The sequence below is a fragment of the Podarcis cretensis genome (genome assembly GCF_951804945.1).
Source record: "Podarcis cretensis genome assembly, chromosome: 17".
Classification (NCBI taxonomy): Eukaryota; Metazoa; Chordata; class Lepidosauria; order Squamata; family Lacertidae; genus Podarcis; species Podarcis cretensis.
The window spans coordinates 34,800,022-34,814,216 of record NC_137187.1 but is presented as its reverse complement, the minus strand read 5'-3'; the positions used below and the strand labels follow the sequence as shown (position 1 = coordinate 34,814,216).

Here is a 14,195-nt window from a genome sequence, read left to right as displayed (position 1 = left end):
ACAATCTTACCCAACTGGCCTCTACACACTAGGTTTCTACGCTTGCTTCGGTGGGCTGGGACTTCCTCGAGGGAAGCCACTCCCCTCCTGGTCCTTTCCTGAGTGGGTGTACACAACTTTCTGTTTGATCACCCACACATATTGCCATGGAGGGGGAAGGGGAAGGGGAAGGGGAAGGGTGTAGGGAGGCCAGCCCCAATTCTTCCCCCAGTCAGGAGCGTTACCTGTTCATACTGCCAGCCGTCAGTGGGAACTGAGTTCATGACCATGGACAGAGAAGCATTTTTGACTTGCAGGTAAGTGGAAGGTGGGGTGTCCTATCAGACATTTTAGGGAACCCTTTCCTATCAGACATTTTAGGGAACAAAAATCGCTCATTTTTTCAAATACAGTGGTACCTTAGGTTAAGTACTTAATTCGTTCTGGAGGTCCATTCTTAACCTGAAACTGTTCTTAACCTGAAGCACCACTTTAGCTAATGGGGCCTTCTGCTGCCACTGCGCTGCCAGAGCACGATTTCCGTTCTCATCCTGAAGCAAAGTTCTTAACCCGAGGTACTATTTCTGGGTTAGCGGAGTCTGCAACCTGAAGTGTCTGTAACCTGAAGCGTATGTAACCCGAGGTACCACTGTACTCCTTTTGCCCCGGAAACACTTCTGGGGTATCTGCTAACTGTGATTTTTGTTTCTGCAGAAATTATAAATATCTAGAGACTTCCTGGAAGTGGCCCTTTCTGCCTACAGTGACATTTATGTTTCTGCATCCAACTTCCCTGTCTCTCCTTATGGTCTCTCGTGGAAGAGGAAGATCAGGTTAGCTTTCAAAAATAATAATCTGGTTTTCGCTTCAGATTGAAAGACTCACTCCGTATGGGTGTGGGAGATTCCCTCTGTCCTTTTTGTGTGCTTCAGTGGGAGGTATGGGATATCCCCTTGTCCTTTTCCAGACTTCTGCATTTTTAAAAAACAAAAAAACCAAACCGAAAGACTGGTTCAGAAGAGCAGAATTGTGCTTGAGGGAAAAAGCATTTTTGCTTGTTTGTTTGTTTTTTTAAAGGAAAAGAATAAGAAATCTGGCCAGAATAACTCTGAGAGGGATAGGAAAGGGTGGATGAAGAAGAAGGGCGTCAAGACATTTTGAAAGCATAATTTGGGTTATTTTTTAAACAAAAAAACCATGGCACATACATTCCCTGCATCCTCTCTCATTGTCTTTCTTATTCTCTACCATGAGAGGAACTTCCTTCACTTTCAAGAGAGACACTCCACCCTACAGAAATTCTAGAACAGCAAACCATTGTTTAAGTCTTGTTATAGTGCACAGTGCTGACCTTTAAAGCCCTAAACGGCCTCGGTCCTGTATACCTGAAGGAGCATCTCCACCCCCATTGTTCAGCCCGGACACTGAGATCCAGCGCCGAGGGCCTTCTTGCGGTTCCGTCATTGCGAGAAGTGAGGTTACAGGGAACCAGACAGAGGGCCTTCTCGGTAGTGGCACCCGCCCTGTGGAACGCCCACCCATCAGATGTCAAGGAAATAAGCAGCTATCTTATTTTTAAAAGACATCTGAAGGCAACCCTGTTTAGGGAAGTTTTTAATATTTAATGCTGTATTGTTTTTAACACTCGATTGGGAGCCACCCAGAGCCTGGGGAAACTCAGCCAGATGGGCAGGGTATAAATAAAATTATTATTATTATTATTATTATTATTATTATTATTATTATTACAGTGGTACCTCAGGTTACATATGCTTCAGGTTACATACACTTCAGGTTACAGACTCCGCTAACCCAGAAATAATACCTCAGGTTAAGAACTTTGCTTCAGGATGAGAACAGAAATCGTGCAGTGGTGGCACGGTGGCGGCAGCAGGAGGCCCCATTAGCTAAAGTGGTGCTTCAGGTTAAGAACAGTTTCAGGTTAAGAACAGATCTCCGGAACGAATTAAGTACTTAACCCAAGGTACCACTGTATTAATCTTCCTGCATAAAATAAATACGGTATGTGGGAAGTCCTGATCAATATTAATGTGATTGGTATTCCTTTCATGGTTACGATTAGACACATGAGGGGAACCGACTGCATTCATGTGTGTCTAGAATCCTCTTCAGATATTGAAATCACTTGAATGGAGCCAGCAAGGGTAAACAGGCTAGGTCTGCTCCCCTCAATCTTCATTTTGTTACCCGCAGCTGGTGGTGTGAGAGAAACAGAGCATCTCTTGTATCTGTGGAGGCCACCCATGTTCTAAAACCTAGAAACCAGGAAAGAGGGGTATGAGGTTTTTGGGGGGTTTCCCCTCCCCTCACATGGTCACCCTCTGCAATTTGAGGGTGGCAGAAATAAAGGTTGGTGGCAGAAAGCCCTGAAACAAAAAAAAGGGCGGGGGGGGGGGCTCCCAGACATGGAGCTTTAAATTGCAGACCAGACTGTGCCTGGAAAGAGCAGAGGAAAGCTACCTTATTTTTCGCCCTATAAGATGCACTTTCCCCCTCCTAAAAAGCAAGGGGAAATGTGTGTGCGTCTTATGGAGCGAATGCAGGCGGGAGGCTCTGGTCAGCGCTCCCTTTTAAGAGCCGCGAGGAGCGTGTGTGCGGCTCTTGGGGGCTTTTCCCCGAGGAGGGAGAAGGGCTGCCCTTTTTGCGGGGGAAAGCCCGCAAGAGCCACACACATGCTCCGCGCACTCTTTAAAGGGAGCACGGCTCTTGGGGGAGCCCTAGCCATGTGCAGCCCTCCCCATGCCTGGTAAAGGCTGCGCATGGCTATCCCATAAGCCAGGACAGCAAGTGGGATTGCTGCACAGCTGTCCTGGGATTCAGAATATTTTTTTTCTTGTTTTCCTCCTCCAAAAACTAGGTGTGTCTTATGGTCTGGTGCGTCTTATAGAGCAAAAAATACGGTGTTGATAAGCTCAAAGAGGGGCCATACCATGGAGAAAGTGAATAGAGAGAAGTTGTTCTCCCTGACTCATGAAGCAAGAACCCAATGAAGTTTAAGGTTGGAAGAAAGTACTTCTTCAGACAGGAGCACATGATTTAATTATGGAATTTGCTTCCACCAGGTGTAGCCCATGGCATGGCTTTAAAGGGGGTTAGATATATTCATGGAGGATCAATGTCAGGAGTCCAGGTTCCCAGCTGGATAACACAGTAAAGTGTGGGTAATTAAAAAGGAGGATTTGTTGCAAAAACAAACAGAGAGCTCCGGACGGCTCTAACAAAGCCTCTGGCATCATTACTCAAGATGACCCTTCTGAAGATTCCTTCCTGTGTCTACAGAGTATATTGAACGTTTGCATCTTACGTCTCTTGTTTTGCGTTCTGTCTAACAGCCCTCCCATTCGCCAACTATGTGGACTTATTGGATCAGCTCCTACCTCTTCCTGTTCTGAGAGGCTGTCTCTGAGTCTGTTCACTCATGTTTGTGCTTCTGGCCAGCTTTGGCTGTGTTCTAGCTTGCTCCCAGTTACTGCCTTATCAGCTTGTGCATCAAGGTCAGGAAGAGCCAAAGGCTGCAGCTGCCGGCTCTTCCCTGTCTGACTAACATCTAAGCCTCTCTGTTCCTGGCTGCTTTCTGCCGTTGGCTGCAAACTTTCACTTGGAGCTGGCTCATTCCTGACAATCAATGGCCCACTAGCCACAATGGCTGTGTATTACTTCCAGTCTCAGAGGTGGAGTAGAAGGCATTTGGTCTGATCCAGGGAGCTCTTCTTAGGTTGATTAAGAGAGAGAGAGAGAGAGAGAGAGAGAATCAGAACATAATCAAGCTCCAAAGACTGAAGGGACTCCACATGTGACATTAACAATCAATGAGCAGATGGTACCTTGTGGCAGAAGCAGACCCTCCAAGTGTCCCTGTTTTCCAGGGACAGTCCCAGTTACAAAGTAGACAAGTTTGCAGTTAAAAATGCATGAAATGGACAGCTACTGAAGCCCATAAGCTTCAAAATTCATGCTGCAATAGAGTGATGGGTCAGCACAGCAAGTAAATTTGGACCTGTGGGTTACCATCCCAAAAACGTTTGGCAACCATTGATATGTATTGCAGTGGTACCTTGGGTTAAGGACTTAATTTGTTCTGGAGGTCTGTTCTTAACCTGAAACTGTTCTTAACCTGAAGGACCACTTTAGCTAATGGGGCCTCCTGCTACTGCTGCGCCGCCGGAGCACAATTTCTGTTCTCATCCTGAAGCAAAGTTCTTAACACGAAGTAATATTTCTGCATTAGCGGAGTCTGTTTCCTGAAGAGTATGTAACCTGAAGCGTATGTAACCCGAGGCACCACTGTATATTACAGCCCCCAAAGGACTAATAGGACATAGACATTCACTGTTTTTTTTTTTAAAAAAACATATTTATTAAACATATTTCACAAAATTATACAGCAATATACTATAGACTATACAGTCATACCTTGTTTTGCAACCAGGATCCATTCTGGAGCCCTGGCTGCTAGCCGAAAAGGACACAGGGCAAAGCGTCGCATCTGCGCATGCGCACAGAGCGGTTTGCACTTCTGTGCATGCGCGAGTGGCAGACCCAGAAGTAACCTGTTCCTGTATTTCTGGGTTTGATGCAGACGTTCGCCGGAATGGATGCTAGACGAGGCGGACGTTAGCAGAGGTATTACTGTATTACAATTTGTATCCCATCCCATACAGCAAAACAATTAAAAATACAAGAAATTTAAAAAGACCTAAAATAGATTTCTGATTTTTCTAAAAAATACCCAAACCCATAAATTACATTTGTTATATTTTACACAGTATCATATTATTATATTATTTTCTTAAGTCTTTTGGAAAAAGAAAAGAAAAAGAAAAAAGAAATTATATAGAAGCATTAAATTTACATATATTATCTATACATTGCAAGACTCTTTCAAGATCTGCCAGGAGCCTTTTGCTGTCACAGTAATTTTTCAGATATTCCTTGAATATAATCCATTCTTGATTTACTTTTTGTGTCGAATACCCTCTTAGCCTCCCTGCCGGTTTTGCCATTTGCAGATATTCTAACAGTTTAACTTGCCATTCTGATTTTGTAGGTGTAATTTCATTGCTCCAATACGTTGCAATTAAAATTCTGGCTGTGGACATAGACATTCACTGTTAGGTGGTTGTGCGCAGAGCATGTTAAGTTCCGGAAGGTTGGGAGAGCTATTGATTGCAGTTTCCTGGAAGGAAATTTTCCATTTTATAATTAGTATTTGCTCAAATATCTCCACTGATCAACTGTTGCTTTCAGCTGGTCTTGAGGTCTGGTGGGTGAGACCTGATTCATACTGGTAGCCACAATGTGGGGGCTTTTTGGAACGGAATTACATGTGAAGTCGGGGTGTGGGTGTGGGTGAGAGGGGCCCAACACCCTCATGGATCTTCCAGACAGCTTCCCACACCCCCACACCCCGTTATTTAGAGAGGAGGAGTGAAAAAAGCTTATTCTTATGTGTTGATGTTTTTAAACATCTTAAAAGCCACTCCAGAAGGACGACCTGTCCAAAAAAGAAGTAAAAACAAATAAACTTCAGATTTAAAGTGTTGTTGTTGCTTAGTTGTGTCCGACTCTTTGTGACCCCATGGACCAGAGCACACCAGGCACTCCTGTCTTCCACTGCCTCCCGCAGTTTGGTCAAACTCATGCTGGTAGCTTCAAGAACACTGTCCCACCATCTCGTCCTCTGTCGTCCCCTTCTCCTTGTGCCCTAATCTTCCCCAACATCAGGGTCTTTTCCAGGGAGTCTTCTCTTCTCAATAGGTGGCCAAAGTCTTGGAGCCTCAGCTTCACGATCTGTCCTTCCAGTGAGCACTCAGGGCTGATTTCCTTAAGAATGGATAGGTTTGATCTTCTTGCAGTCCATGGGACTCTCAAGAGTCTCCTCCAGCACCATAATTCAAAAGCATCAATTCTTTGGCGATCAGCCTTCTTTATGGTCCAGCTCTCACTTCCATACAGCACTACTGGGAAAACCATAGCTTTAACTATACGGACCTTTGTTGGCAAGGTCCCCTTCATGGATCACTGCCTTGCCATGGCGAAGGGGCTTGAATAACTCAGAGAAGCTATGAGCTATGCCCTGCAGGGCCACCCAAGATGGATAGGTCATAGTGGAGAGTTTTGATCAAACGTGATCCACCTGGAGCAGGAACCGGCAAGCTACTCCAGTATCCCTGCCAAGAAAACTCCATGGACAAAGACAACAGGCATTTAAAGTATACACTCTATTTATTACTCAACTGCTGCCAAGATGCAGGCAGAAGAACCAGTATAAGTTTGTCCCAACCTCAATCCCAACCTACTCCAAAAACCTACTCCCACTGTCTCTCCAAAAAAGGAATAGGCAAACTCGGCCTTCCAGATGTTTTGAGATTACAATTCCCATCATCCCTGACCACTGGTCCTTCTAGCTAGGGATGATGGGAGTTGTAGTCCCAAAACATCTGGCGGGCTGAGTTTGCCTATGCCTGCTCCAAATCCTCTCCTTTTCAACTCCCCTTCCTGGAACCCCGGTCAATCATAAGCTGCTGTTCATTAACCATTTGCTGGCAGGGAAAAATAAAATAACACACTTGGTGAACCAACCTGCCCAGCTTCAACAGGTAGGGAGCACTGCCGAGACACAAGCCACAGTGGCTCCTGCCTGCTCTGGAAACTTCTGCAGTGTATCCCACACAGGATCCCTTTCCTCCCTGCAGAAGAAATGAATATTGGTACTTATCGTGATTAATTTACTTCTCTGTAGGGAGGAAAGGTGGGTATCTGCCTGAATTTTGTCATTTACTTAGCAGTTGGTACTACTTTTTAGTTCTGAACGCGTTTAATGTTTTGCTTGAAGACGTATTGAATCTGGGAGGGGGTTACCCAACCCACTTGGATAACCCTCTCAAAAGTTATCAAGTGGAAAAGTGGGAAGGAGAGACCAACTCCAAGCCTCAGCTTTCAAGATCAGTGGCTGTCTCTCTTTCAGAAAGTCAGGGCTCTCGAGATGATTTGCCCTTTCCTTACAAATTGGATGAGGTCCTGCAAACTGTGAGGACTAAGCCCGTAAGCGCCAAATCAAGCATTTCCACTTCAAGAAATCGTTGTTCGTTTGCCCCCAAGGGCTGCGAACCTCTTGGGGGTTCCTTTGGCAGATGCTGTAGTTTTTCCGACTGTAATCCAAAAATAAAGGGACGAGGTTTTGAAACATCCAGATGATGAGGAATAGGACTTGTCACTTCCAGGTTGCCTTGTTTGTTGATCATTCATTCTGATTCGTGGCGCAGGGAGATTACATGACATTGTGTCAAGCAAGTGGTCTCCCACTCTTCCAATGCAGTTCTCCATAACCCTTATTGCAAGAAGTCTGATATTTCGAGAAACAGGTTAGATGTGCAAGAACTCCATATCAGCTTTAACTGGGCAACCTGAATTTGCCAGCATGGGATTGAAACTCATATGAAAAAGAGGACTGAAGTCCCGTCTTCCCCGCAAAAGGAGGGCCTCTCTTCCTTCCCTCTCTCCAACAAATCAGGGACTAGTGCAACAGCCTGCAATGCTCTCCCTATACATAAGTGCCTCTCACCCCTGAGCCCGCAAATATACAAACAAGAATATCAGTGGTGCTTCCAGGCCATTCACTGGTCCTTTTTAGTAGTAATAAGCTGTAACCAAGCCTAAGGATACTGAAACCATGCCATATATTCTTTCCAAGCACAATTCAAAGTGTTGGTGCTGACCTTTAAAGCCCTAAACGGCCTTGGTCCAGTATACCTAAAGGAGGATCTCCACCCCCATTGTTTAGGGAAGCTTTTGATGTTTAACAGACCACTGTGTTTTAATACTTTGTTGGAAGCTGCCCAGGGTGGCTGGCGAGACCCAGCCAGATGGGCGGGGTATAAATAATAAATTATTATTATTATTATTATTACAGTGGTAACTCAGGTTAAGTACTTAATTTGTTCCGGAGGTCTGTACTTAACCTGAAACTGTTCTTAACCTGAAGCACCACTTTAGCTAATGGGGCCTCCCGCTGCTGCCGCGCTGCCGGAGCACCATCTCTGTTCTCATCCTGAAGCAAAGTTCTTAACCTGAAGCACTATTTCTGGGTTAGCGGTGTCTGTAACCTGAAGCGTATGTAACCTGAAGCGTATGTAACCTGAGGTACCACTGTATTATTATTATTATTATTATTATTCCTTATGCCCTGTTTTGGACCATTTGATTGCCAGATATGCATCTGGAGTCAGTATCTTTATGTCACACTTATGGACGTATCCTGTATATTTGTATTGTTAAAATGTATCTCTCAGTTTGATTGTTTTCATTTTTGATTACCCATGGGTTTTAGCAAATAACGTTTGACTGATAGATGGACTGACTCCCCTGTGCTAAATTTTAGACTGCTCTTCCCCTACCCTCTGTGAAGGGTCACTTGCACTGATGGCACTATAGAAACAAACACCGCAACAGCCTTAACAACCTGAGGTTTGTATGAAAATAATTAACTTGACCCAGCAGTAAGAAATCGGTTCTTTATTTTCAATATAAACAATTTGAAGAGGAACTTGGAGAGCAAAAAGAATAGGAAGCAGAACTTCAGGAGGGAAGGTGTCTTCGAAGTCCTGATTCAAACCCATCTCATGGGAATCATTCGCTGCTGCCGATGCCTCTGCCATTAGACCTGGCAGCCCAAAATGATCAGTGAGTTGGAAAACTCAGTGAAGTCATTGCACAAGTCCTGGAATTCTTCATCTTGGCATTCGTCCTCATTTGGCCATCTCTCGATCCAGGTGTCCTTGCTAATGAGGTAGTTGACCCTGGAAAGGAAGGAAAGCTTTGAATCTTTGCTCCACAGGAAAACCGGCTGGCCTAAGTGCTGCAGGTGAGTCAAGAGACATCGTAGATCAGCAGGTAAAGGTAAAGGGACCCCTGACCATTAGGTCCAGTCGTGGCCGACTCTGGGGTTGCGGTGTTCATCTCACTTTATTGGCCGAGGGAGCCGGCATACAGCTTCCAGGTCATGTGGCCAGCATGACTAAGCTGCTTTTGGTGAACCAGAGCAGAGCATGGAAACGCTGTTTACCTTCCCGCCAGAGTGGTACCTATTTCATACAGTGAAATATGTCATACAGTGGTTCCGCTCCTTCCTCCTGGGCCGTGTTCAGAAAGTGGTGGTGGGGGATGAGTGTTCAGACCCCTGGGCTCTCACTTGTGGGGTGCCTCAGGGTTCTGTCCTCTCCCCCATGCTTTTCAACATTTACATGCAGCCACTGGGAGAGATCATCAGGAGGTTTGGGCTGGGTGTTCATCAGTATGCGGATGATACCCAGCTCTACCTCTCCTTTAAATCAGAACCAGTGAAGGCGGTGAAGGTCCTGTGTGAGTGTCTGGAGGCGGTTGGAGGATGGATGGCGGCTAACAGATTAAGGTTGAATCCTGACAAGACAGAAGTACTGTTTTTGGGGGACAGGAGGCGGGCAGGTGTGGAGGATTCCCTGGTCCTGAATGGGGTAACTGTGCCCCTGAAGGACCAGGTGCGCAGCCTGGGAGTCATTTTGGACTCACAGCTGTCCATGGAGGCACAGGTCAAATCTGTATCCAAGGCAGCTGTTTACCAGCTCCATCTGGTACGTAGGCTGAGACCCTATCTGCCTGCAGACTGTCTCGCCAGAGTGGTGCATGCTCTGGTTATCTCCCGCTTGGACTACTGCAATGAGCTCTACGTGGGGCTACCTTTGAAGGTGACCCGGAAACTACAACTTATCCAGAATGCGGCAGCTAGACTGGTGACTGGGAGCGGCCGCCGAGACCATATAACACCAGTCTTGAAAGACCTACATTGGCTCCCAGTGCGTTTCCGAGCACAATTCAAAGTGTTGGTGCTGACCTTTAAAGCCCTAAACGGCCTCGGTCCAGTATACCTGAAGGAGCGTCTCCTCCCCCATCGTTCTGCCCGGACACTGAGGTCCAGCTCCGAGGGCCTTCTGGCGGTTCCCTCACTGCGAGAGGCCAAGTTACAGGGAACCAGGCAGAGGGCCTTCTCGGTAGTGGCGCCAGCCCTGTGGAACGCCCTCCCATCAGATGTCAAAGCGATAAACAACTACCTGACATTCAGAAGACATCTGAAGGCAGCCCTGTTCAGGGAAGTTTTTAATATGTGACATTTTAGTGTACTTTTCATCTTTGTTGGAAGCCGCCCAGAGTGGCTGGGGAAACCCAGCCAGATGGGCGGGGTACAAATAATAAATTATTATTGTTATTATTATTATTATTATTATTTATCTACTTGCACTTTGATGTGCTTTTGAACTGCTAGGTTGGCAGGAGCTCACCCCGTCATGGGGATTCGAAGCGCCAACCTTCCTAGGCTTTGTGGTTTAACCCACAGCGCCACCCGCTTCTCTAGATCAGCAGGCAGAGGTGGAGAAATAGGAAGGCACTGCCTGCCCATGAAGGGCTTACCTGGGTCATGCAGCTTCAGCTTCCGGGAAGATCTCACAAGAGCCCCACAAGATTACAAGGAGGCCTCCAGAGGCCTTGCACGACCTTCCCGAGACCCCAGTAAGGAAGGAGCTCTCGACGTGAACTCGCGGGGCTCTTACAAGATCTCACTGGAACCCAGAAGCTGCCGCAGCTGCTTCTTCTCACTGCCCCTTATATTCTGCTGTCTGAAGCAGCTGCCTCAGTCTGCCTCATGGATGGGCCGGCCCTGTCAGCAGGCCTTAACACCTCTTGCGATCTTACAAAGGTACAACACAAAAGGAAAAATGGAATCATAGCCAAGATGGGCCTTGTTAGTCATGGGGACCAAATTTCAGGCTTGTTCTAACTAAGGCAACTGTAGCTTCCAACCAATAAACATTTCCATTTCCATTAGAGGGCTGAAACCCAGGAGCATTCTCCAAGAAGATGCAGGTTGAGAGAGGAAATTTTAGAATACAAACAGCTTTACGCTTGAATTTTGTATATGCAGTGGTGCTACATTGGTGCGTCCCAAAGCAAACATGTGAAGTGGCCGGTGCATGTTCTTACAGTGTACAGTACATATATCCAGAGAAACCTGCAACAGTCGATCAAGTCTACCTGATATGTAATGTTAAAGTAGGAACAACTATTTGCAATTCACACTTCATGCTTTTGCTGTGGGAGCAAAGGTGTAAATAATAATTTAGGAGATAGGGGTAAGGTAAAAGGTAAAGGTAAAGGGCCCCTGGATGAATTTGAGTATGGGGTGCAACTCTCATCTCTGCTTTCAGGCCGAGGGAGCCGGCGTTTGTCCACAGACAGCTTTCCGGGTTATGTGGCCAGCATGACTAAACCGCTTCTGGCGCAACGGAACACTGTGACAAAAACCAGAGCGCATGGAAACGCTGCTTACTTTCCTGCCGCAGTGGTACCTATTTATATACTTGCACTGGCATGCTTTTGAACTGCTAGGTTGGCAGGAACTGGGACAGAGCAACGGAAACCTCCCCCCTTCACAGGGATTCGAACTGCCGACCTTCTAATCAGCAAGCCTAAGAGGCTCAGTGGTTTAGACCACAGCGCCACCTGTGTCCTTACTAGGAGATAAGGATATGGGACCTGAGGCCCCTGGGAGAAGACACAGCTCCTGAGTTTCATATAAGCTCTGTAATGCGGGAGCACATGGGAGAAAGCTTTCTATATTTCCAGATATCTAGCGAGATGGCGTGGAAGCAACCATGATGAGGGTGTGAATACAAGTCTGGTATATATAAAGGGTTCTTAGCAGCAGCATGGTTAAGGTGACTTTAACAATCCCATCTATGTACCAAGAAAATGTCAGTTGTGATCACAAAGAGTTCTCTATGGAAGTGGCCTCCCAAAAGACTTTTTCTTCTTTTTTCTTGCTTGTTTCATTGGCTGAATGCTGTTTTAAAAGCTGCAGCATAACTGTTACTGAATCTTCAGTTCTTAAGCACTCTGTGGACCTGATGGTAGAGAAGCAGGCTATGGATATAATGAATAAATGAAATTAAATACATACTCAGTTTTGGTTTGCCACATGTCAGTGCTGAGACCCCAGATCAGATACTCATTGTTCACCCCCAGATGCAGAGATTCCTGGCATCTCTTGTGGCTGATAAACTTGCGGGGCTTGAGTTGTGGATTTGCATCACTCCCTGGAGGAACCAAGATAGAACATGGAGAAATATTTGAATCAGGTCCATGAGCAGAAATTGGATCCAATACACATTTAAAGATGAATGCATCAAATCTGCATAATAATAATAATAATAATTATTATTATTATTATTATTCATACCCCGCCCATGTGGCTAGGTTTCTCCAGCCACTCTGGGCGGCTTCCAGCAGAATATAAAAACATAATAAAATGTCAAACGTTAAAAACTTCCCAATGAAGTTTAAAACTTCAGATGTCTTCTAAAAGTTGTGTAGTTCTTAATCTCCTTGACATCTGATGGGAGGGTGTTTCACAGAGACGGTGCTATCACTGAGAAGGCCCTCTGCCTGGTTCCCTGTGAGGGAACTGCCAGAAGCCCCTCAGAGGTGGACCTCAGTGTCTGGGCTTATTGATGGGGGTGGAGACACACCTACTCAGTAGGTCATTAGCATTGCTATTCTCATATGCAAAGGATCAAGGCTCAAGGAGTGGCTTGTCTAAGGGGCCTCCCATATGTCCTTCTAATTTTGGGTTCATGATTAGTCAGAAACAATATGCAAACCACTATCCTTCAGATTCTCACATATCCGGCTTTGGGGGCAAGATCCACTGGAATGAGCAACTGGATCTCGATCAGCATGAAATCCCTGGCTCAGCCAAAGATACGCTGATGTAACTTGCTATTGTTGGCTCAAGTGGGGCTCGGTCAGCTGAGCTAAAGTTGACTGAGCAGACACAGGTGTAAGTCCAAAAAGGGGGCAATCCGGAGGTGTGCCAAAGGTGGGACCAGAGAGGCTGGATCTCAACTCTCTTCAGCTCAGCCACGTGACCTGGCAACCTGGTGCAGAATACTATTTTAAAGTTTAAAGTTTTCCCTGTGCTGGGCTTAGGCAGAACAACTTCAACAGCCTCCCTGCTGAACAGAATTTGGATCTGGTGTAACTTTACTCCAGCTTAATTTATAGTAGCTTGCTTTATACTAGTTTCTTATGCGTAGAATTTCTCCCTTAATCCTTTATTAAATTATCAGGGAAGAAAATAGATGACGGTCTTTAAGTTGCACAAGTGGTGTTACAATGGTCACAGTAAATGTTGCATGTAAAACATATGTCAGCTAATAGCTCACCACATTTTTTTAATGCTAAGAACTTCAAAGACGGGAATAAAATTAAACACGCCTACTTTTCTTTTCATTTGTTGAGGAGGGAAAAAGGGTGTGTGTTTTTGTAACTAATATAACATGTTTAAGCAATGTAAGTTTTCTCAACCTAAGCGCCTCTAATTTTGTTCCTAAAATTTATTGTCATTTCACCAAATGAAAAAAACCACACAAAAGCATCAGAACAATAAAGGGTCATTAATCTGTTCTCTAATCTGTCACTTGTAGAGCAAAGTGTTTAAAAACAAAAATATTTTTTTTAAAGAAAGCATTTATGGAACAGCAGAATAGAGTAAATTTAGTCCCCTACTTTCCTCTTCGAAATAGAGGACCAGTGTTATTGGCAATGCCAATGATCTGATCTGAGCTACGTATGCCTAGGTTTGTTTTCTGGATTGGACCTCTTTGAACCCTCAGCCCTTCATCCAGTAAGAGACATAAACAAAAACACATTTCCATCAACATTTGATCCTAGGTGAATCAAGGTGAGCATTACTAAAAAGTGTGGTATTCATTTAATATAAAGAATAGTTGTTAGTAAGTTAGGCCCATGGTTTTCAGAGTTTTTAGCTATCAAAAACCCTTTCCTCGTGGTCTGCATGATGCAGAACATGTACATTCTGAAACAACCTGGGAAGAAAATACAAGCAGTGATGGGGAAGTGGGCACAGTTCAATGGTAGAGCACTTGCTTTGAATGCAGAAGATACCTAGTCCAATCTAGGTAGATGTAGGAGAGACACCCCTTTCTCCCCCCCCCCCCCGCCTGAAACCCTGCAGAGCTGTTGCCAGTCAGTGTAGACAATATTGAACTAGATGGGCCAATGGTCTCAATGGCTATCTAGAAGTTTCCTTTGTTCCTAGTGCTGGGCATGGCATCTTTCAGGGAAGCTTCTGAGGAGACCCATGG

At 45.4% G+C, this 14,195-nt stretch overlaps 1 protein-coding gene and 1 long non-coding RNA gene across 2 annotated transcripts in view; one reads left to right on the top strand and one right to left on the bottom strand.

The window, feature by feature from the left end:
* LOC307206784 overlaps nucleotides 1–14,195 on the top strand; it is a 610,614-nt gene that overhangs the window by 322,681 nt on the left and 273,738 nt on the right. Inside the window, exons 2-3 of the long non-coding RNA XR_013834490.1 lie at nucleotides 10,298–10,987; nucleotides 11,060–11,710. This is a non-coding gene — a long non-coding RNA (uncharacterized lncRNA). The remainder of the gene's footprint in view (nucleotides 1–10,297; nucleotides 10,988–11,059; nucleotides 11,711–14,195) is intronic.
* The window catches only part of LOC307206773 (venom factor-like), a 60,904-nt gene continuing 55,208 nt past the window's right edge, over nucleotides 8,500–14,195 (bottom strand). Inside the window, exons 39-40 of the mRNA XM_079960185.1 lie at nucleotides 11,990–12,125; nucleotides 8,500–8,798 (exon numbers count right to left, since the gene is read on the bottom strand). Of these exons, the coding sequence (XP_079816311.1) occupies nucleotides 8,657–8,798; nucleotides 11,990–12,125 (278 nt within the window). The 3' untranslated portion in view covers nucleotides 8,500–8,656. The remainder of the gene's footprint in view (nucleotides 8,799–11,989; nucleotides 12,126–14,195) is intronic.